The sequence below is a fragment of the Echeneis naucrates genome, chromosome 20 (assembly GCF_900963305.1).
Source record: "Echeneis naucrates chromosome 20, fEcheNa1.1, whole genome shotgun sequence".
NCBI classification, from domain to species: domain Eukaryota; kingdom Metazoa; phylum Chordata; class Actinopteri; order Carangiformes; family Echeneidae; genus Echeneis; species Echeneis naucrates.
The window spans coordinates 18,858,496-18,881,079 of NC_042530.1; the positions used below are offsets into that span (position 1 = coordinate 18,858,496).

At 42.4% G+C, this 22,584-nt stretch overlaps 1 protein-coding gene, 1 long non-coding RNA gene and 1 other non-coding gene across 3 annotated transcripts; 2 read left to right on the forward strand and 1 right to left on the reverse strand.

Annotated features, from left to right (window-relative positions):
* Positions 1–4,671: 4,671 nt before the first annotated feature.
* Positions 4,672–4,743, reverse strand: trnac-gca (transfer RNA cysteine (anticodon GCA)). Its single transcript has one exon. It is a non-coding gene; the product is annotated as a tRNA-Cys (tRNA).
* A 215-nt stretch (positions 4,744–4,958) lies between these two features.
* On the forward strand, positions 4,959–6,741 carry pomp (proteasome maturation protein). Its single transcript, XM_029529268.1, has 6 exons — positions 4,959–5,002; positions 5,292–5,389; positions 5,732–5,792; positions 6,038–6,139; positions 6,301–6,394; positions 6,483–6,741. The coding sequence occupies exons 1-6, from the start codon at positions 5,000–5,002 to the stop codon at positions 6,548–6,550; spliced, it is 426 nt and encodes a 141-aa protein (XP_029385128.1). The 5' UTR covers positions 4,959–4,999; the 3' UTR covers positions 6,551–6,741.
* Positions 6,742–9,366: 2,625 nt separating this feature from the next.
* On the forward strand, positions 9,367–10,739 carry LOC115061257 (uncharacterized). The gene is made up of 2 exons (XR_003842319.1): positions 9,367–9,487; positions 10,046–10,739. It is a non-coding gene; the product is annotated as an uncharacterized LOC115061257 (long non-coding RNA).
* Positions 10,740–22,584: the final 11,845 nt, after the last annotated feature.

Genomic DNA, 22,584 nt, shown 5'->3' on the forward strand with positions numbered 1-22,584 from the left:
GGACGAAGGACTTCAGAGTATCCACATGCCTTGACAGTGTTTGCCTTACAAAGAAGAGCTAACTGTATTGAGTTGAGAGACGAGCAAAATTTTGGTGCAAGATTTGCAAGTACCCAATATAGATTTTGTGTTTGTTTTTCTTGTGTGTGAACCATCCCTGAAAGTCCTATATCCTTGCATATCACTACTGCTAACTGTGAGAGCCTTGTCCAAGTCTTTGTTTAACAAAGTCTGGAGCATTTTAAGGACAGGTATGTAGACAACTGACTGCTTGTGTTCATCTGTAACAAACTCAACAGGTTCCACAATTTTAAATTCTTTTACCATGTAAGAGTCTCTTCTTGACAAAGTTGATAACAAACTGCCTTTCTGACTGTGTTTCAGAATGACATTGCTCTCTGAGATTGCAGTTACTATTTCTGACGCGATAGACATGTCTGCATCAGGATAGTAGTTCAGGCTATTCTCTGAATAGCAGAAAACAGCAAAGGTTTTGACAGGTCCATTATTTGGCTGACTTGCTGTATTACATCTTGCACAGCACTTTCAGATATATTAAGTATGGTTCGCATTCTAAGGAAAAGAGCTGCCAAATTATGCTCAAGCTGCCAGTCCAAGTCATCAATATTATCTGCCATCAAATCCTCTTCTTGAAAATCAGTTATGTCTTGAACATCTCTTTCATTTTCACTTTCAACTTCAACTTCAACCAGAGTTTCAGCAGGTGTTAAAATTCCTGGCTTGAACTGCAACTGACTATGATCGTCATTGTGGTTCCGGCTTTTGCGGGCATTAAAAGACAGATGCTGGTTTCAAAATTGCAATCCTGGTAGGGGCACTGCACTTTCTGGTGCATCCGGTTATGTGTACGCAAATGTGAAAAAAAAAAAAAAATCTTTTTCTGAACATGGCTCTTTGAAGTCACAAAGTTGACATTGAAATACATTTTCCACAGCATCATTTGAATGATCGTCCTTTTGGGAGTGTGCTCTTGATAGATGTACCTTAAGTGCATTGAAGGACTTAAATGAGGCACTCTTGATGAACACATGGTAACGGTGACGTTCTTGTGTAACCACCATGTTTCAATCTGTAATGTTTAAGTAGTGGCCCTCTTCTTTCATATGCAAAATTGCAAAACTTACATGTTCACTGCATCACAGTTGGTAGTCAATCTTCAAGCCACAAAGGCAGCTCCTCAGCTAGAAAAGTCACAAAAAGAGTTGTGGATTTAAATACAGTACAGACACCTGTGGTGAAACGTATCTCATAAAACACACACATACACACATTTCCTTTGTGATAACTATTTATAAAGAGTACTGGTATCAAACGCTGGTATCAAACGGTATCTTACAGTATGAAATACTCAGATCAGTATAAATAACTTGATCTCACACACAAATGAATTTTCTTTTTTCATTTGTCTATAAAATCAGCATTTTAACCCCAAAAAAGTTCAAAGCACGTGCAAGTTGCGGCTCTGCGTGGGAACCCTATGTGGGCTTTCTCTGCTTAAAAATAATCAGTGCATGTATACGTGTGCGCGCCACGGACATGCGCGTGCACGTCGCGCCTCCCCGTGGAAACTGTGTGTGCGCTTTCTCTGCTTGCCACTCTTTTTAATTTTGTAGCAACATCAAATAAACATTTCAAATTAACCGTAAAGAGAATGAATTTGGTGTAAGTGAGCATAGGTATTACCTTTTAGAGTGCATACGCATAAACAACAGTCAGAGTTCCCCCCGACAACCCTGAGGCGTAGGGAGGCGACCCTCTCGTCCACCGGGGAAAACTCCAACATAGTGGCACGCAGCCGGGGGCTTGTGAGTATCCCCACACCCACCCGGTGCCTCACCCCATGAGCATCTACAGAGAAGAATAAAGTCCAGCCCCTTTCCAGGAGTACTGATCCAGAACCAAGGCTGTGCGTAGAAGTAAGCCCCACCAGATCCAACTGGTAGCACTCCATCTCCCTGCACAAGCTCCGGCTCCTTCCCCTCCAACAAGGTGACATTCCATGTCCCCAGAGCCAGCCTCTACCTCTGGAACATGATGACAGGGATGGGAAAAATTGGACTGGTAGGGACAGGTTTTGAGTATTCTTGGGTGTAGTGAGAGAGGGCAAGGCCGGAGATATTTATTAGAATTTCTCTTAAGTAGGTGGCAGTAATGCAACTAACAGGATGCCAGCTGTCTTAAAACCTTGAAGAAGGAGAACGACGTTAGCAACAAGGAGATATATAAATACACCAAAAAAGACATACAAATCAAAAGTGTATTTTGTGTTTTTCAAGTGAGAAGGTTAACTGGACAAGACGCTTGCAATCTATAAACAATGCTGTGCAACCATCAAGTACATCAGTAGCACAACGAACCTGGTGACACAAAGCTGGCACAGCGTGGATACCTCTACGGCTGTTGACCCCCTCTCCTTCGGATTTTACCACGCCTAGTGGTAGCAAAGCAGTTGACATGAAGTTTCTTTGGACAAACACACCTCTGGCAGCTAACTCTTCACAAACTCCCCAAAGTTTGTGAAGCTCTGCATGAAGTGCAAGCCCAGTTGACACTAAAACACCACAAAGCTGGTTCATGATGTCTCCACAAAATGGAACCGTTCCTGGGGCATGATGGAGCGTTTGTGAGAACTGCAGGCTGCTGTGGCTTTGACAACAAGAAAGATGAAGTCAAAAGGTCGAGGTGAGAGCGTGCCCAGCCTCACAGAGGACGGCATTACTCTGCAAGAGGTAATCAAACTGCTGACACCCCTGAAAACAGCAACCAAGTACCTCAGTGAAGAAAAGACCCAAACTATTTCCATCATTGCCCCAACAATGGCCAAACCCCAGGAGCATTTTGACCCCAATGGCATGATAAAAATAATAATAATAATGCATTAAGTGTGAGTGCTTCAGTGTATTGTTAACGTATTGGTGGCAGCGTATCGGGATGCGCATCGAATTGGCCTCAGTGTCGGAGACATGTATCCCAAATCTGCATACTATCTGGGAGAGAACCTTTTTCCAAGGAAATCAGCAGTGAAAGCTGTGCATGTACAATGCCCACACACACGGCAGAGAGGGGAAAAGGTTTTGCCAAATGAAACCTCGAGCAGAACCAAGCTCAGGGGGGGCGGCCATCTGCCTCGACCAGTTACGTTGAGAGTGGGAGAGAGAGAGAGAGAGAGTGAGATAGGCATTGGGGGGAGGGTATAGGCAGGAACATGTTGCTGCATGAAGTTCATGGAGATCAGCTGTAGTACAGAATTCATGAAATATGGGACCAGCAGGTGTTGCAGGAACATGGGATGGCGATGAGTCACCACCTGCAGGATGAGGACAGGGAGAGAGAGGAGAGGAGCTGGGAGACACAGAGACTTTGACAGATCATGGTTAGTAAATGCAGTATAAATGCGTAGAACTGGGTGAAACTGTGTTTTTTAAGAAGGATGGTTCTTATCAGCGCATCCAAGCGGGGAGGAAAGGAGAGTGATCGAGAGGGAGGGAGGGAGGGAGGGAGAAAGAGGGAGAGGGGGAGAGAGGGTGACAGGGAGAGACAGACAGAGAGAAAGAGAGAGAGAGAGAGAGAGAGAGAGAGAGAGAGAGAGAAGCTCAGTCCTTCCCCCAGCAGCCGAGGCCTATAGCAGCATCGCTAAAGAGTAGAGTAGTAGACTTTAACTTTTTAACTATGTCATACAAGAAAGTTTTAAGCCTGGTCTTGAAAATTACTAAAGAGTCCGCCCCCCGGACCGATACTGGAAGTTGGTTCCATAGAAGAGGAGCCTGATAACTGAACAATCTGCCTCCAGATTTACTCTTGGAGACCCTAGGAACCACAGGTAAACCTCCATCTAGAGAGCGGAGTGGCCTGCTAGGACAGTAAGGAACTATGAGCTCTCTGAAATATGATGGAGCTTGGCCATTAAGAGCTTTATATGTTCAAAGAAGGATTTTGAATTCTTCTCTATATCTTACTGGCAGCCAATGAAGAGCGGCTAACGGAGGAGAGATATGATCTCTTTTCCTAGTTCTTGTTAATATTTGCGCAGCAGCGTTTTGAATCAACTGAAGGCCTTTTAGAGATTTGTTTGGACATCCAGATAGTCATGAGTTACAGTAGTCCAGCCTAGAAGTTACAAATGCATGGACTAGTTTTTCTGCATCATCCTACCATTAGTTATCATTAAACACAATCAATCAATTCCCGTTGTGACTTCTTCTGCTAATAACCATATTTTTTATTTACAGCTAATATTTTTTAATGCACTTTTAGTGGTAGTAGCTTTTAATCACTCCATAAATCTGTATGTTTGGCTTGCATTTTCATTGCATCTTGGGTCACCTTATTGCCTCTGCTGCATATGTAAAGTACCTTGATGTATCTCTGTTATGATTTGGTGCTATATGAAAAAATTTGATTTGTACAGCATATTCATGAAGTATCCTCATCCTGTCACAAGTGTTCAAACTCTTTGATGTGTCCAGAAATTAAACAACTGTAAAGAAGCCAGAACTTTTCTTATCTGATCTCTGTGATCACTGTAACAGCCTCCGAATTCCCACAATCCATCAGCTACTAATGAGTGGTAACTCCCATTTGGAAAACTATGAATATGTTGATAAAACCCTTAGTAAGTCATAAATAATCGTGAGCAAACACAAGAACAATAGGGGGCACCCGGATTTGAACCGGGGACCTCTTGATCTGCAGTCAAATGCTCTACCACTGAGCTATACCCCCACAGTTACCTTGATTGCACGTAGAAAAAAATTAGAGTTCTGTATCATCATGTTGCTTATTCCATGGTTTGATATATGGTAAAAACTGTAATGTCTAATGCGCTGCAGAGGACAAACTAACAGTTCATAAACAGGATTGTTAAAAATTTCTTCATCTAACCGTTTGAACTATCTTCAGCTCATATCGGATGTGACGCTTTGAAAAAGCGACTTAACCGGAAGTCGGAGTAGATCGACAAGAACGTGGAAGAGATAAGATGGTACGTTCCAATTTCTCATAAACCCGTTATAAAATACTAAGTTTCGGTCCACAGTTTTTCCGCGGTGGCGATAACCCCCTGAAATCTACTATCTATATTTTAGGCCACAAGGCCTTTCTCCTCTCGCCGCTGCGGAGGTCACTGCTGGATTTGATGAGTCATTAGGCTAATGCTAGTTATTTTCCTCAATTGTGAGGGAGTTGGATAAAGTAGGATGTCATATTCTAATCAATGTCTTCTGGTGTAATATGGTTAAATGTTGACGCTGTCGGTCGCCTGTGCTTAACAGAACACCCGGGGATTGCGCCCTCAGCTGAAAGATAGCGTGCCGGTGGCCGGCCTCTGTCCGCAGGGACAGTATGGAGTCCAGGACTCTCTTCGCGGCGGGTGAGACTTTTGTCTTTTGCTTAAAAATTCTCTCTATATCTGTCAGTAAGCCTAATGTATGACTGTTCAATCCCAACAAATGGTCAAAACACGATGAACACTGACTTCACGCATCATTGTTCAACTGCTTTTAAAATAAGCAGCACTTTATAATAGTGCTGCTATTTTATATGATTCCTCTCCAACGTTAGTTTTAGAGGCCCTTTATTAAAACTTTAATGCTTTTTAAGAAATTATATGTGAAAAATTACCGATTTTATTTATTTATTCTGTAACAGTACATCCTGACTTAATCACATAAGATGAACATTGGTATTGTCTGATTGTTCTGTTTATGAGCAGCTTCAGCAGCGTAAAGAATGACCTACTTCCCAGCCATCCACTTGAGTTATCAGAGAAAAATGTGAGTAATTCTGTTATTGTAAGGTTGGTGGTTTCATTTGTCAGAACAACTGGAAATGCCACAAGACACTTAAACCATTAATTAGAACAATATAGATTTTTTTTTATTGTTTGTTTTTTTTTTTTTCCCTTATGTTCCAATGATAAAGTATCAATAATAAAAAATCAGCTGGCATTATTTATACAACAGATTGTTAATTTTTGAGTGTGCTCCTGGGTTCCAGACTGTTGTTTCTTTGTGTGCAGTTCAACCTGAACCAGGATAAGATGAACTTCTCGACACTCAGAAATATCCAGGGTCTTCACGCACCACTCAAACTGCAGATGGAGTACAGAGCAACCAGACAGGTTGCAAACAATCAATCAATCAAACAAACAAATAAATTATAAAAATCATAAGGGGAAGGAAAGAGGAGAATTGCACTCAACTCACTCTATTCCCCTCCCCTTTTTTAGTTCTATTCTTCAAGGCAATCCTAGGTCCTGATGTGTTTCCTTTGTCCCTCCAGATCCAGCGGCTGCCATTCTTACCGAGTTCAAACTTGGCTCTGGATACACTGCGAGGTGGTGATGAGTCCATTGGCTTTGAGGACATCCTCAATGGTGAGATCTCAACCCATCTACACTTTCTCTGACTGACCTGAGTATGAAGTCTATTTTAAAACCATGCATTTGTGTTGTCAATCTTTAGATCCAGGACAGAGTGAATTGATGGGAGAGCCTCACGTGATGGTGGAATACAAACTGGGACTGCTGTGAAAGAAAATGGACGCTGCCCTCCAGGTTCTGAGGAACAGTGGTCTACTGGGAAAGATGTGGGCTTAATGAACGAATGGCTTGCCTCCAAAGAGACGTTAGGGTTGTTTGTCAGGTGTAAATGATATGGAGCTTCTGAAATGTGTTCAGTGCTGCTTTTATACGATCCCAATGTAATAAACTTCATAACCTTATTGTTTGGGCTTTGTATGAACTTGTGCTCATGTTGGGATGCAGATCAGATTTTGAGTGGGCTGCTGTGGTGTGTTTCATTCATTATCTTTGACTGCTTATTTATTTCTGGATTGCGGTGGATCCTGGAGCTAGTCCCAGCTCACGTTGCCCAAGGACCTTAGCATAGAGGACGGAGACAACAACCACTCAGACTCATACCTACAGGTAATTTAGAGTCACCAATTAACCTAAACATGCATTTCTTTGGACTGTGGGAGGAAACTAGAGTACCAGGGACAGGGAGAACATGCAAATTCTGTGCAGAAAAGCCCCACACCTGGGAACCAAACCCACAACCTGCCTGTTGTGTGGTAAGAGTGCTAGCCACTATGCTGCACTGCTGCCGTGGTGTGTTTCAGTCAAGTGAAAAGATTTCAGGTTAAACCACTGAGATCTGCGTTTTGGTATGTCAGACTAAAAGATAATGTTAGTATTTTTCTACTAATATATCCCCCACCCCTGTGAGCCAAAACCAAAATAACAAACATTAAAAAAAAAAAAAAGGCGCCCTATTGCAGGGTGTTTTTTTTTTTAGTTCCAGTATGAATATTGAAAGGACTGTTTAATCTGGCTGTATTGTGTTCTCGTTGTACAATATACAATATAAGAAAACCCAGGTAATAAGATACAAGGGTACAGTGAACATTATAAAATAGGTAAAAAGGATCCTTTTCCCTAGGGCCCTAGCAAGGTCCAGGGGTCGGATTCTAACCTGTAGCCAAAAAAAAAAAAAAAACAAAACAAAAAACCAGTGACCGAAACCTACGACACTGTGTAAGAGAGAGGCCATTTGATAATAGTAAATATTATAGCGTCCGCCGGGACGAGTTGAAAGGATGATGAAGCGTTAATCCGTCAACCATTTATTGCAGGAACAGTAATGGTTACCGTCGGCCGTAGCCACTCCAAAACAACAAAGCAGGGTTAACCATATTAATGCACAATGCATCACATTCTCCTTCAAGCTCACTCACGCCCATCTGCACGCACGCGCACGGCGCTCGTCGCCCACACACTCACACCCGCCACCTACTCAATCAACCACAAACCTGTCATTATTTCACAGAACATTTGAACATGTATAACATTATAACAGGAACATTACTGCAGGGTCGTTACAATATATATTATTTGCTAGAAAACAGTTACCATATTTTCATCTATTACAAGGGAATACTGGGCACCTCCATATCCCTCATGATTACTTTGGTTCCTGGTTTTGGCATTTTGACTTCTTTATCAGTCGAGGTTGATCCAGTCAGTTCACCGATATGATCGACAGCTCTGACTGATGTGTGGCTATTTCAGCTCACTTGTCTGCCTTGGCTCATTTGTTTTAAGACACTCATACTGGCTTCCTACTGGCTCCTTTTGTAAATATCTTCTATATACTTTATTTTTTTTACTTTACCTCTATTATTTTATAATAATATTTGCACAACAGAGTTGTCTATAAATTTCGTTGTACACTGTGTAAGATTACAATAAAAGCATTCCAATTCTAATTCTAAACTGTTGTCCGTAAGTCTCGCAAATGAAAAAGCTGTGGAGTTTTTGTCTTTTTTTTGTTTGTTTTTTGTTGTTGTTTTATGCTTTTCGGTGCCAGCGCATTCCCGGCACGGTTTGTGGACAGATCCTATAAGGAAAAAGAACAAACTGCTGCGTTTAGCTTTACTGTGGTTGTGGAGATCTGGGAGAGAATCAGGAGGGATTCATACAACCCAACCCAAGCTAGCCCAGATAAGCAACCATACTTTAAAAAACAAGCCCCAAAACCCACAACGATATTTGCAAGCGACTTTACAGAACAACAAACCCGAAGTCGCTTATAACAAGCGGGCCTGGTATCACAGAAAGCTATCGAACAATTGCATTAAGCATGGCATGACGAAGTAATCGTATATTTTGTACACACGGCGTACAGCAGAGAAGTGGGTTAACTGCATCCCGCAGTTTATTCAATTCCAGAGAGTAAAATGTTGCCGATTACACAATATAGTTGTTGTATGAGGCCTGCGGTTTAGTCAACCTGAGAAGAAAACGACGTGCTTCATGTGCACATGCGATAATTTAGCAAGATTGGATTCAGCTAAAAGGTTGGTCGTGGCCGGCGGTGAGGGAGAGAAGAGAAGAGAGAAGAAACGTAGTTCTGTAACTCACTTTAGCAAGATAGGGTTCAGATAAAAGATTGGTCAAGGTCGGCGGTGAGGGAGGGGAGAGAAGAAACGTAGAGGTTCTGTAACTCACTGTAGCAATCAATTGAAATCTCACTGCCATCGGACCAACCATGCAACAAGATTTCATTCTCACATATTTAAATATCATATATGCAGTTGGTATTTCGCTCACGGTGACAAGTTACATTGTGCTGTATTTTACAGACTTGTAAACACTATTACAATAATATCACATGACAATATCAGGAAAGCATGTCATTACTATCTAATTACCAAAAAATGTTCAATATAAGACACGCACTGAGATGTATGGCATGATGGGAATTAGTTGAGGAGGGCGTGGTTACAGTCACAACGATGATGGCGTGGAAAAAAACCACATACCAGTCTGAAACTTTTAAAACGCACGGAATACACTGGATTTTCGACCTAATAACAGTTCCTCAGACGTTCCTGTGTGTAGAAATGCACGTCCGTATTTGCCAGACCGCTGGACATGACCATATGTCGAGGCTTTCGTCATACGGAAGTAAGCGTGTGGTTTAATTTAAAGCATTCAAACCGAGTCGCAATTACAAGACATTTTTTTCTTTTCTATTCTTTTTTCTTTTTTTGCTGCGTTTCACACACAGATGCATATGCCACAAAGGTTTTTATGTGGTGCATGAATAACACAAGTGAAAGTAGCTTTATTTACACACTCACATTTTATACATGGGTAAAACCAAAACAGTGGATTTCTCCCTGTCAGAGCAGAGCGATGTGGCGCCACCTTGTGTTTTTTTTTTTAAACAAAGAATGCAGATGGACATTAAAATCTCGTGGCCATATGGCAAATTAAATTAAAATTAAAATTAAAATAATAAATAGATAAATATAAAAATTAACACGACTTCTGAATGACTTTTTCATAGAAATAGATCCACAAGATGTGGCTGCATTTGAAGAGCTGTAAATCCCATCTCAAATGTTTTCAGTACTCTATATACTTTTTATTGTTCCTTTCAATTATATAGCAGTAAGTAAAATGTCTATTCAGTCTATTCAGTCTATTTTTGGATTAATCCATATTTTTCCTGTGTTTCAGGTTCATCCTTCCTGCCAGCTTCTCCAACCACTACATTAGACTTCAGTCTAATTTGTGAAACCCTTTTTCATTGTCACGTTTTTCTTTGGGATGTAAAGTTCATCTCTGGACTTCATCTTCAGAAGCTGAATCAGGGTGTCTCCAATCCGAAGCATAAAGTAGCATAAAGTAGCATAAAGTGGAAATACTATTGAAAAAAGTACCTAAAAGAGTAGCTGAACACAGAGTACTTTTCTTTTACCTTTGATCTTGCGTTACAGAGCTGTCTATCACAGAGTCAATCGATTTCAATTTCCTTTGTGTTTAAAAATATGGGAATATAACAAAGTCGTTCCATAAATCAAAAACAACCAATTCAAATTATCAGTTAGAAGCTCACATTCCCTCTCATGGATCTGTTTTAGTGCATGTGGGTGTATTTGATGACATTGTTCCTTGTAGTTGTCTGTTGTCTGTGGACTTAGGTCTCTGTCAATACAGACAGTCCTGTGAAACACAATGTACACAGTAACATGACCAAACAAAGAAAGATCAGGTGTAACATCTCAGTGATAATGAAAAACAACAAAACTTCTTCTCATGACTTTCACTTAATTTTATGTCCAGAATATTAAAGAGAAGAGTAAAAAAAAAAAAAAAAAAAAGAAAATTAATAATTCAGACATCTGGTAGTTACAAAACAGCTGAAAATATTCCACAGACTGATAGTTTGAGAGTTCCATTACAGTTAGAACCAGGTTCAGGCTGGAAGAGCAGCAGTTCAGAGTTACTCCTGCCTCCTCAGTGTCTGTCACATACTACACATGTGGATGCTTCTGTCCTCTCACCAAGAGCACCACATAACTCACACTCAGCAAACTCGCCCTTGCCTCACTCTTGTCTTATTTCTGCCTGACCTTTGTTTTTCTTCCCTGGGACTGCAGTCTTTCCATTTTCATACATTACGCATCATTTGATTGTGCTTAGCAGGTTGTTTACCTCATGGAGCGGCAAGCTTTGTCTGAAATAATCACACCACTGTGGAGGATCAAGGATTTTGGGCCTGTAGTGACCATGCTTGTTGATGGACTTCCAGTTTGGCTGATGGAGGAATAAGACATATTGAGGAGTCACACTCCCAGGCCTAGTAAATATTACTCATCTAGCAACTGGAAAACTCCATATTTATTTGAGCAAAGGTACGACGAGTGAAAGAACCACCAAAGACCAAGGTAAAAAAGAAAAAAATGCTAAAAGCACAAGATAAAAACAACTCAACGCCAAAAGTTTGTAACACGGCACTAGCTAAAGCTAACACCCATAGTGGAGAAGCGGCAAGTCTGAGGACTCTAGAATCAAACACAAACATGTCATCAGAGCGATTAATGTGCTAAAAAATTATATGAACTAGCACAATCATTGTCTGAAACAGGAAATTATTTGACTGAGTCCCGGTTGGAACAGGTGGAGGAATGGACTGAGGAGGCAATGGATGGTCTGTACATCTCAAACAACAAAGATCCCTGCAGCAAACATTAACGGACTTAGAATCGTGGTCAAGAAGAAAAAAGACGGAGGGGGAAAAGAAAGACTTGGTACTACAGTACATGGAGAAATTAATTAAAAGTGAGTTGATAAATTGTTAAAAACCACAAGGAATAATGATCAAAAAAGTCCTAAAAGGAAAAGTTATCAGCTTCAAAACACCATATATAAGCATGCAGATTCACTGGGCCACAGGAGTCTGCACATACAGCACTCCACAGGAGGCACAGAGAGAGCTGAAGAAGACTGGCTTTCCTGTTGAAAGACCGAAGTCAACTGAAGGAGAGAGCCTCCCTGAGACATGGCTTTTGGAGCGGATGAGGTGGCAGCAGGCAGCTGGGTGTTGGGAGCAGCAGTGAGGGAAAAATTCCAGGAGTTCCAGAGAGGACATGTCAAGGATTCATGAGCATGGACTTACCTGGTGTGAAAACTTTAAATTCGAGACTCTCATGTGAGTGGTTCTTTTCTTTCTAAGCTCCACACAGAGCATGAAATGCCTGGGAGAGGCAGCCCTTTTCTTTTTTATAATGTAAATGTTAGACAAGTAGAGACATTGATTTTTGACTCGGAGTGAGAGGCTTATCCCATTACCCACCAACAGGGGTTTTTGTCCCCCTCAACTGCGATTGAGGGGGACAAAAACCCCTCCTCATCGTTAGAAGTTGGTTCAAGTTCATGTCTATGCATTATAAGGGCAGTTCATGTTAAGAGTTTGTTCTGTCGGGGGCGCTTGCTTACTCGCTTTGAAGAGGCTGGTAGGCTGGCATTTCTTCTACAACAACATATGATGTTATCAATGTGCCAGTAGCCAGTTTCCTATGCCCGTCATAGTATAGTGTCATTTGACCATTTTCTATCAGTTCTTTGTGTAAGGTAGAGTGTAGTCACATAAAAATGCCATCTGCTGTAGTGAAGGTGCAATTACACTTTATTCTAGTACAGCAAAAAAAGCATGTTCCGCGGGGTCACACACGGCCCCCTCAGGGGGGCGTTGCCCACTATTTGAGGAATATTGGTTTAGAGTGACTCAAAATGTCTGTTCTATGTGCATTATTCATGTGGAAGCTAGAGGACCAAATGACACGGCCCTGGAAAGTCACCGTGAGGGTTCTTGTCTTTCTACTCAGTAGCATGAGTCTCTAGAGAAGTCAGGGTCTGGCATTTGATGTGTTAGTTGTGCAGAGGATTGTGTCTGAATGGAGTACATAACTTCTCCCCAAAACACTCACAATTTGTCAGAAATGTTTCTGCCTTTTTCACTTACTTTTCTGCTCGTCCTCTGCAAATAATCCTGCACAGCTGCGAAGACAGTGACTCATTAGAGAGAGGGGGGGACATCTAGTGGGCCTTTATATAAGGGGCGTCGTTTTAAAAAAAGCCAAGTATGGCAATATGGCATGATGTCATAGAGCTACTGTTGATGGAATTTAAAAAATATGACTTTATATAAAACTTCACTTTGGTTTTTGATCCAACAGAAGTACGTACTATGCTATGCTATTGAAAACCGTTTCAAATTACATGAAGCTGTTTCTCACATTCATAATAGCTCATGTTTGCTTGTAATGCACGACTTGGTGAGGGCAGTGAAAACACCGTTCATAGGACCTAGCCTATTTCGATGCATATTTCAGCACCATGGACAGCGAGTTAATGTTTAATTAGTCGATGATTGGTCATGTGTTCAACTTCACAGAAAATTAAGAAAATTAATTAATTCCAAGCTCATTTCTAGAAGATACCACGTTATTTAGGATTTTCGTTTCCATAAAGGACTTTTCGTTTGCTTTTGGATTTCTTAATAATTTAGCACCCAGTTTGGAACAGAAGTTGTAAAATAAAGTTTTTTAGACTGTGGCGAGTGAAGAAATTCAATGAGTTAACGAGACAAGACAGACAAGCTGACACATGGTTTTATGTTGCTTACAAAAGATATGACAATATAGTAAATGCATTTATTTTTTACAACTGGTATTTAAGAGTTTTGAACCAAACGGTAATTTTGCCCGCTTACGTCCGAACTAATAGCTTTTCTGGCATTTCTTCAACCTGCGACTGATTTCAGTCCTCAATAACATGAAAAAAAAAACAAAACACATACAATCAGACAGGCTTCAAGAAATAATTTAGACAGACTGTCCACACCAGCAGAACAAAATGCTTTTATAACATACAGATCAGTAGGGGTAATAAAAGGAAACTTACAGAGACAGAAAGGCGGAGCGGAGAGGAAGTGAATATAAGGCCCGTTAATTCATCCCCATGGACAGTGCCACAGATTCATCATTAAAACATCATTGAAAAATTGGCCTAGTCTTACACGATTTTATTTTGGTTTGTTTTAAAGTGTTTTTCTCGTATGTGTTAGTTTCCCACATCAGCTTAACTTTCATCGTTTTCTGACCCCCACATCACCACCTGACGGAAGTTTGTGTTTCACTCACCCACTGGCTCCTTTCATCCACCTACCTCTGCTCAGCTATGCAACCACCACAGCAAGTTTCTCTTTACCCTGAACAGCCATCTTCACCCCGGCTAGAATTCATATGGACACACCTCCTTCAATCCAGATGCCAATATAGGCATCTGGTAACAGTCCAGCTCCCTGCTTGTCAGTAGGGGACACGGCACCCAGATCCTCCTGGGTGGCTGGTTGTGCTGGTTAGCTGGTGGCTCCAGAGCTAGCCGGCTGCCAGCCTTAGTTCACTGCTGATGGTGGGGGTAGGTGCCAGCTTCAAAGCAATGCTGTCAGTGGAACCATGGCACCAGGAACACCGCACTGTCAGTGTGTGTGGTACCCCCCGGGCAGCCCACCAGCTGTCCAGGTGCAATTAGTCCTTGTTGACTGGGATCACTACCTCCACAGTCAGCTCTGCTAATAAGCCACCGCACAGGAAATAGGTTGCTAGCTAGCCAAGCTTTAGCCACTGCCTAGGTAGCTACCAGCTTCACTTCTCAGCTGGTAGCTGCTCAGACCGCTTTTTCACCAATTCCCTTCTCTGTTATGCTCTGGATCATCACGCTGTGCTTGTTCTTCCACCTCTGGCCAACAAGCTTGCGGCCTTTGGCCAGCGATATTCACTGCCTCCACCGAGAAAAATCCCTTGTCTCCAGCATGCCAGCATGCTCAAATTCTCCGCTTCTCACCTTCTGGAACTCAACAAACACATCACCACCACATCATAACAACCATCAAAAAACATGGACTTCTCCACCGACCCAAATACATTCACTGAAGTCCGTAGACCACTCCATCCCATCACTCTGGACATACAATTGCTCCGCCCCTGCCGATGTCACATGTCATTACAACAACAATCCACACACACACTCTGTCTATCTGCGACCGCTCAGCAAGGCCCCCCCCCCTGCTCAATTTCACCCATCTCTCAAGTTTGCTTTTTTTCAATACCCGTGCCAGTCATGCTGATGGTATGGCCACAATATACTGCCAACACTTCAAAACCACTTCTATAACTATCTCCACCCCCTCCTCATTGGAGCACCAGTCATTCAGATTCTATGACCCCAAACCCCTGGTTACTGCATTCATCTGCCGACCCGCCCAAGCCCAACCCTACATTACAGTGTTCAGGCATATTGCCTGAACACTGTAATCTATGTGCTTCGTTGTTGCTTATAAATGTTCTGTAAAAAAAAAAAAAAAGGAACTTAATACACAGTCCGTAGTCATACAATTCTGATTTTCCACAGCCAGTCAAGACATGCATGAAAATGTTCTTTTCTTGCTTCATTTGTGTGTTCTGTGATGTCGTGATTAACTAAACAACCATTTAATTGTGTTTTACAGCGAATAAGATAAAACCATGTCCACCAAAGTAACCACAACAAACAGAGAAAACTGTACTTATCAGACGATACATTTCTTTTTGTTTTATGCATAACTTCAAACTTGGGTGAATGAAAGGTGTAGCTTCAAATCCAAATACCGCCCTCACTTGGCCCTGAAGCTAGACGGAGAAATTTGATTGGACCAAATTCACGCTGACAACAAGACCACGCCCATGGGTTGGCCCAAAATAAATACTCAATACAAAATTTATCATTGGCATAAGTTTAAAAAAAAGTTGGAAAGGAGAATTCTGGGGAAGCTCTCCTCTTCAGATCTTCCCCAGGAGACCTGACAGAGCAACAAAAAAAAGAAAAAACTCAGAAGTCAGAACTTAGCCGTTTAACTACAAGGGTGAGTTCCAATTTGAAGCCAAGGCTGCTTGCGATTAGGACAAGTTTAGCTGTACTGCACTCATCGTCCAGTGTCTCAAGTTGCCGTGGTAAGCAAGGCGCACGGCTCCATTATGTTTTCATCAGGAAAGAGGAGAATAATTTGGACTTTAACTTAATAACCAAGCCAATCGCCCAAAGGACAACAGTGCTGGTGAAGACGGACTTGACAGGCTGACAGCCACTTCAGCCGGGAACCAGTCTTGCATGGAAGGCCATGATTAGGATCTCAACGCAGCCGTCTCTTGTAGGGCATCTCCTGCCTTTTTCGTGGCCAGTTGAATCGCCAACCCAAAGTGTTTATCTGCTCTGAGTGTCTGCAATGTGTTCTTCAGCTCGGTCGAGCGGTCCATGTTATCCTGGTCTTCTCAGCACGTGGATCAGCTGATCACGCGGCAGTCCGCGCTGAGTTTGAGGAAGAAAAAAAAGAAAACAGACGTCTGCGCTCAAGTTGACCCAGACTGTGACCCAAGATTTTGTGTTGGCATGATCCAAATGTTTGGTGCTGCTCATTTCGGCAATCTAAAGCTGGGACAGCTCTCTACTGCAACTGGGGCATGGGGAAAAGTATGATGGAGAGCCATGGAGTGTCTTTATTATCTGTGTGACGTCACCAGGGACCCCTGCTGAGGATGCTGGCATCCAGCCAATGCCCTCCTGTTCAAACTCAGAAGTCGTAGTCATGGTGACCTTCCAGAATAATGTCTGACCAATGCCTTGCTATTAATCAGTATTCTGATGTTTTCATTCCTTCACAACCCCTTCTGTTAAATCTGTATATGGTCCATTTGGGTCATACGTTACACAACTTTAATCCTTCTAAAACAAAAAGTCCCACTGCCAAACGTCAGGTTTTGCTAATTTTAATCATAGATGGGCCAGAAAGTGTCCTATTAGTACTTTTGCTCATTTTTCCAGAACGCTTAGAACCTTTGATATCAGACAGTTTACCGTATGTCAAAAGAACAATGAAGGAACGAATTTGGCAATTTCCAGCAACATCATGAGTGGAATGACTGTAATGACCCAATTGTAATGCATGTATATTGTCTCTGACATTGTATTTTCTGCGTTGTGTTCTATGTTTTGCTGGATAAAGGAAGGACCTGGACCATGATCAACGACTCGTTGCTTCTTTTAATGAGGGCAGGGCGATGGTTTAGCCTGTACAGATCAACAGAAAAATGCATAAGGCTCAACATGCAGTCACCACATAGATCTCAAGATCCTTCTCTCAGCTAGTCTGGCACGACTGCACATACATACACACATGACTGCTTTATTTTTAATAAAGCAATTAATATAAAAAAAAAATAAAAATTTGAAAATTAATTTAATTAATTATAAAATGTTCAATGAATGTGAAAACATAAATTTCTTTTACGTGCTTAATGCAACCAGTGTAAATACATGTAAAAATCTATGCTAGACAGACTATAATGAACATAGTGCACATACTTGTACAGATCAACGGAAAAATGCATAAGGCTCAACATGCAGTCTCCACACAGATCTCAAGCTCCCATCAGCAGATAAAACAACAAAAAGCCCTGTGAACTAGCACATGAAACATCTACTTTAAAGCTTGCAAAAAGTCTGTTTACAATGTTTACATTTAGTTTAGTTCATAGTCTAAAACCAAACATTTATACATAGATAAAACAAAGTTTGCATTACCCAGAAATCAAAATAAACGTTCAAAGATGATGAGCAAAATAACCTCCTCTCCTAAATTACCTCCTCTCTGCTAGTCTGGCACAACTGAGAAAAGCACTTGATTTACGGCACAAGGCCCGCAACCTCTTAAAGTGATAGTACAGTAATTAAGACTCTGGTCTGAATACAACACTCAGGAGTAAATATGGAAAATAAGACACATCTCAAATAAAAAAAAAAACATTCATCAGGATTTGGTGACATTTCAACGTAAAATAAGGATATAATTTCAACCCGGTTACACTATATTGGCTGTGAAACACATTTTCTCAGCATTCAGAAACCGCTGGCATGTCTCCAATAGAGCAAACATTTGTGACCACCAGACAGACAGCTGCAGCCCATGAGAATCAGTGTCTGCAGTGTCTGCAGCTAATAAACAAATGGATGAGCTATAATTTTCTTCAATTAAATAATGATAAAACTGAGATTCAATTTGGCAAGAAACGCAAGAGAGTCAGCATTTTTAAACATCTTTAGTCTTGTCCTCTAAAAACCACAAACCAAGTTCATAGCTTTGGCATGTTAAAAGACTGAGATCTGACTTTCAACAGTGACAGACAGCTTTTTACCAACTCAAATCAAATCAGATTTAGGGTCGGGGGGGGGGGGGGGGACATCTGCCTCGACCGGTTGGGTTGAGAGTGGGACAGAGAGAGAGAGTGACATAGGCATCGGGGGGGTATAGGCAGGAACATGTTGCTGCATGAAGTTCATGGAGTTGAGCTGTAGTACAGAATTCATGAAGATATGAGACTTTGGCAGAACATGGTGAGTAAATGCAGTATAAATGCGTAGAACTGGGTGAAACTGTGTTTTTTAAGAAGGATGGTTCTTATCAGCGCATGCAAGGGGGGAGGAAGGGAGAGCAAGCGAGAGGGAGGGAGAGAGAAAGAGGGAGAGGGGGAGAGAGGGTGACAGGGAGAGACAGACAGAGAGAGAGAGAGAAGCTCAGAGAGTAATATGTACACCTTCTCGTCAAATTTTGACAGGTCCTTTGATCTTAGTTAACCCCTCCCCTCGAACGATCTGATTGGTTCTTTTTCCCCGCCCCGGCGAAGAGGGAACAACCAATGAGATCATTCGAGGGCGGGGTCGAGTAAAATGGCGGCAGATTCATTTTGAGGTTGTTGGTGAAAGAGGGAGGATGTGTTTTGTTAGAGTGAAAGGACCATATTGAGTATGTATTTAAAAATGTATTTCTTTACAAAGAGGGAGTACAAAACCATGTGTTTTATTGGTGTGAAGGGGTTACTTAGTAGGGTGTAATTTTCGTCCGTTGTTCAAATTTCTGTTGTAATGAAAGGAGAGGAGGAGGAGGATACAGAGTGTTTCTTTTCAAAACAACCATCATGTGTTTTATCCGTGTGAAGGGGTTACTTACTAGGGTGTAATTTCTGTTGTAATGAAAGGAGAGGAGGATATTCCGACAGAGTGTTTCTCTTTCTGTACTCAGGTTTGACTGGAGAGGAGATAAGTTTTCACCCACTGATCGGTCCGTAGCCAGCCCCCTAGTGTGTCCACACCCCTGAGGTTAAAACCAATCAGATCATTTGAGGGCGGGGACGAGTAGAACGGCGCTCGATTCATATAGAGGTCGACGGGTTTAGAGGGAGAACGTGTGTTGCCTTGAAAGGAAAAAGTTTTTTCTTTTGCGAGAGTAAGAAAAAAAAAGAAAAAAAAATGGCTGAAAACATGTTGAGATCAGAGTCTGCTGCCGCGAACACTGTGATCTGCGAGACTCCTGTATCGAGTTATCACGAATTACGTGGAGCTCCGAAGAAGCGGGTGACGTATTTGTGTCGGATTCAGACTCCGGCACCCGAGGCTCTCCACAGAGAGTGGAGACTGTCGGACGGCGGTGCCTGGGGGTATGTGTTCAACTATACCTTTACCAGTTGGAAAAAGATGAGGTTTACAGCCCGGCGGGATCGAGAGCGACACTCACCTCAACAGACTGGTCGGCGTTGACGTTGGTGGGTGTAACAAATTTAAATGTGAACGGTGTGAAAAAAGAAGAAGAGGGCTCATCAGGAGCTCCGAAAAAAAGAATTGCAGCCCACGTTGTGTGGGAGACCAAGAACACCCCGTCGGGTCGATGGTACTACAGAGCCGCCCGTTGGGTGAGTGAAGGGTGTGAGGACGAGTTTGTGTTGGAGTATTTCAACAAGAGCTGCGGAGTGTTTCAGAGATGTTTGCACATTCCGTTCAAGAACTGGCTGAGTGTGATGGAGGAATACACGGAGAAAATTAAGACTCTGTTTGCGAGCAGTCAGAGTTTCAGAGACATTCTGCTGGTGAGAAAAATTCTGGTGTATTAGACCCCACCCCTTCCACGCCATAGGTCTACGAATAACCCCTCGGCCTCCTCCTCCTTCTCCTCCCGACCAATTCTAACACAGCGTGCAAGTCACTCCTCTCATCCATACTTTAAAAGGAACGAGGAGAACGAGAAGTTAAAACCATGTCTTTCATACCCACAACGCTCCGTCCGCCGAGTCCTCCTGGGACGCTGACTTTGCGGCCTCGCAGGAAAAGACATCTGACCCGGATCGCTCCTTATCCGTCGATCGGATATCACGCAACGCCGTCAAACTCCCCGACGGCTACGCAGATTGCTCCTGACACACCGCCTTCCCTGACGGCTACGCAGATTGCTCCTGACACACCAGCTTCCCCGCAGGCGAGCCAATCTTCAACGGAGAGAGGGGATGCGACCGACGGACTGTTGTCCGCCGTTCTTTTGAACACGGTGAAAGCCGTGGTCTCTCATCTGTTGAACCACGTCATCTCCATTTTTCGTTCGGAAATCTGCTACGGTTGTATCACCAACCACCCCAGTCAGAGGGAGCACGAGTGTCTGGAGGATGAGCCGGACTACTTCTACCTGAAGTACTTTGAGCAGGTGAACGAGAGACTTTGGACGGCTAAATTTGTTCCCGCCATCGCCGCGGCCTTGAAAAATCGCTCCATCCACGTGTCGGGTGAGAGGATCCAAGGTCTGGCAGAAGCCTTTCTCGACGATCTGAAATTCAAAAGGCGTGTGAAGGAGAAAATTGCCGACCTGTACGACAAACTGGTTGAAAAAGGAAACGCTCTGGAGTTGAAAAGCATCGAAGAAGCCTTCACCTTGTGGAACGGCGGAGAAGAGTTGAAGTCATGGGGGATTATTGTGGAAAACTGACGGCGCATTTGAAGGATCACTGGACTACCGGCCGGTTAGTCTATATTTTAGAAGGGGTGATTGAAAACAGAACAAATGATATTTGTGTCAATGAAATGAGAAAGAGGCTGGACTCGGTTCGAAGTCACGCTGGACCCTTGTGGGGTTTGCTCATCATGGTAGCCTCGCAATTCACGGACGAACGGTCATTACCCGAAGCATTTGGTGAACTGATCAGAGAGATGAACTATGACAACGTGGATCACCTGTTTATGATATATGCTTTGATTGTAGATGTCATAAATCAACGTGTAGAAAACAGTGTGCCTACACACGTCTCGAGTGAATTGTTGAAGCTGCATTGTGTTATTAGAACCACCATCGGAGCCTCGGTGATGAGGACGGCCCTGTACAGCCTCGATGTTTGAATATTATAATGTGTGTGTGTGTGTGTGTGTGTGTGTGTGTGTGTTGATCCATCATATATTTTCAATGTATTTTTGATCCATCATATATTTTCAATGTATTTTTTGATCCATCATATATTTTCAATGTATTTTTGATCCATCATATATTTTCAATGTATTTTTTGATCCATCATATATTTTCAATGTATTTTTGAACCATCATATATTTGCAACGTATTTCTGATGCTTTATACAAAATAAAAAAAAATTGTATTAAAAAAAGTAGAGTCTCGCTGATTTTTTTCATAAACTCTGGAGAGGCGCTGGTGTGAACATGTCTGAGAAAAGCGTTATGAAAAAAGCATATTATAACCCGGTTCACCCGGGCAGCTTTGGAGGAGCGGACAGACTCCGCAGAGCCTTGCAAGATGAAACGGGTAAAAAAGTAAATGTGGAAAAAGTTAAAGAATTTCTATCAGAGCAGGATGCTTATACTCTGCACAAGCCGGTGAGAGTAAATTTTCCTAGGAATAGAGTGTTTGTGCCACGACCGATGGTTCAATTTCAGGCCGATCTCTGCGATATGCAGGCTTTGGCCGAGCACAACGACGGTTATCGTTATCTCTTGACGGTCATAGATGTATTTTCCAAAAAGGCCTACGTGAGAGTTTTAAAGAATAAAAGCGCTTCGGAGACTGCGAAGGCTTTTGAATCTGTTTTTAAAGAGAGCCGGACCCCGGAAAAGTTACAAACGGACTCTGGTAAAGAATTTTTCAACAAGAACCTCCAGAGGCTGATGAAGAAACACAAGGTGAAACATTTTGCCACGGCCAGCGATCTGAAAGCTTCGGTGGTGGAAAGATTTAACCGCACGCTGAAAACTAGAATGTGGAGGTATTTTACAGCTAAAAACACTCGTAGATACTTGGAGGTTTTACAGGATTTGGTGAAAAGCTATAACAACAGCTACCATAAAAGTATAAAAATGACCCCTCAGCAGGTGACCGAGGAAAATACCTCTCGAGTTTTTCAAAACCTGTACGGTTCTTTTCCTCTCAGATATAAAGCCAGGTTTAAGATGAACTTGAAACAGGGGGACACGGTGAGAATATCCCGACTGAGGGGAAAGTTTGATAAAAAATACGAACAGAGCTTCACCGACGAGCTATTTACAGTGTCTGAATGCATACCGCGTCTACCGCCGGTATATAAACTGAAAGACTACGATGGAGAATCTATCGAGGGCACTTTTTACGAAGCCGAGTTGCAAAAAGTAAAGACGGCTCCCGATAAGCTCTATAGAGTGGAAAAAATTTTAGCCAGGAGGGTGGTGGGGGGTGAAAAGCAAGCGCTGGAAAAATTGGCCCGAAAAATTCAACAGTTGGATCAGAGCCGACGATCTGAAAAACGTATAAGACAAAACCCGCGAGCCGTCCGTGTACGCACTTCATCTTTAACCCTCGTACGGATTGTACAAAAAATCATGA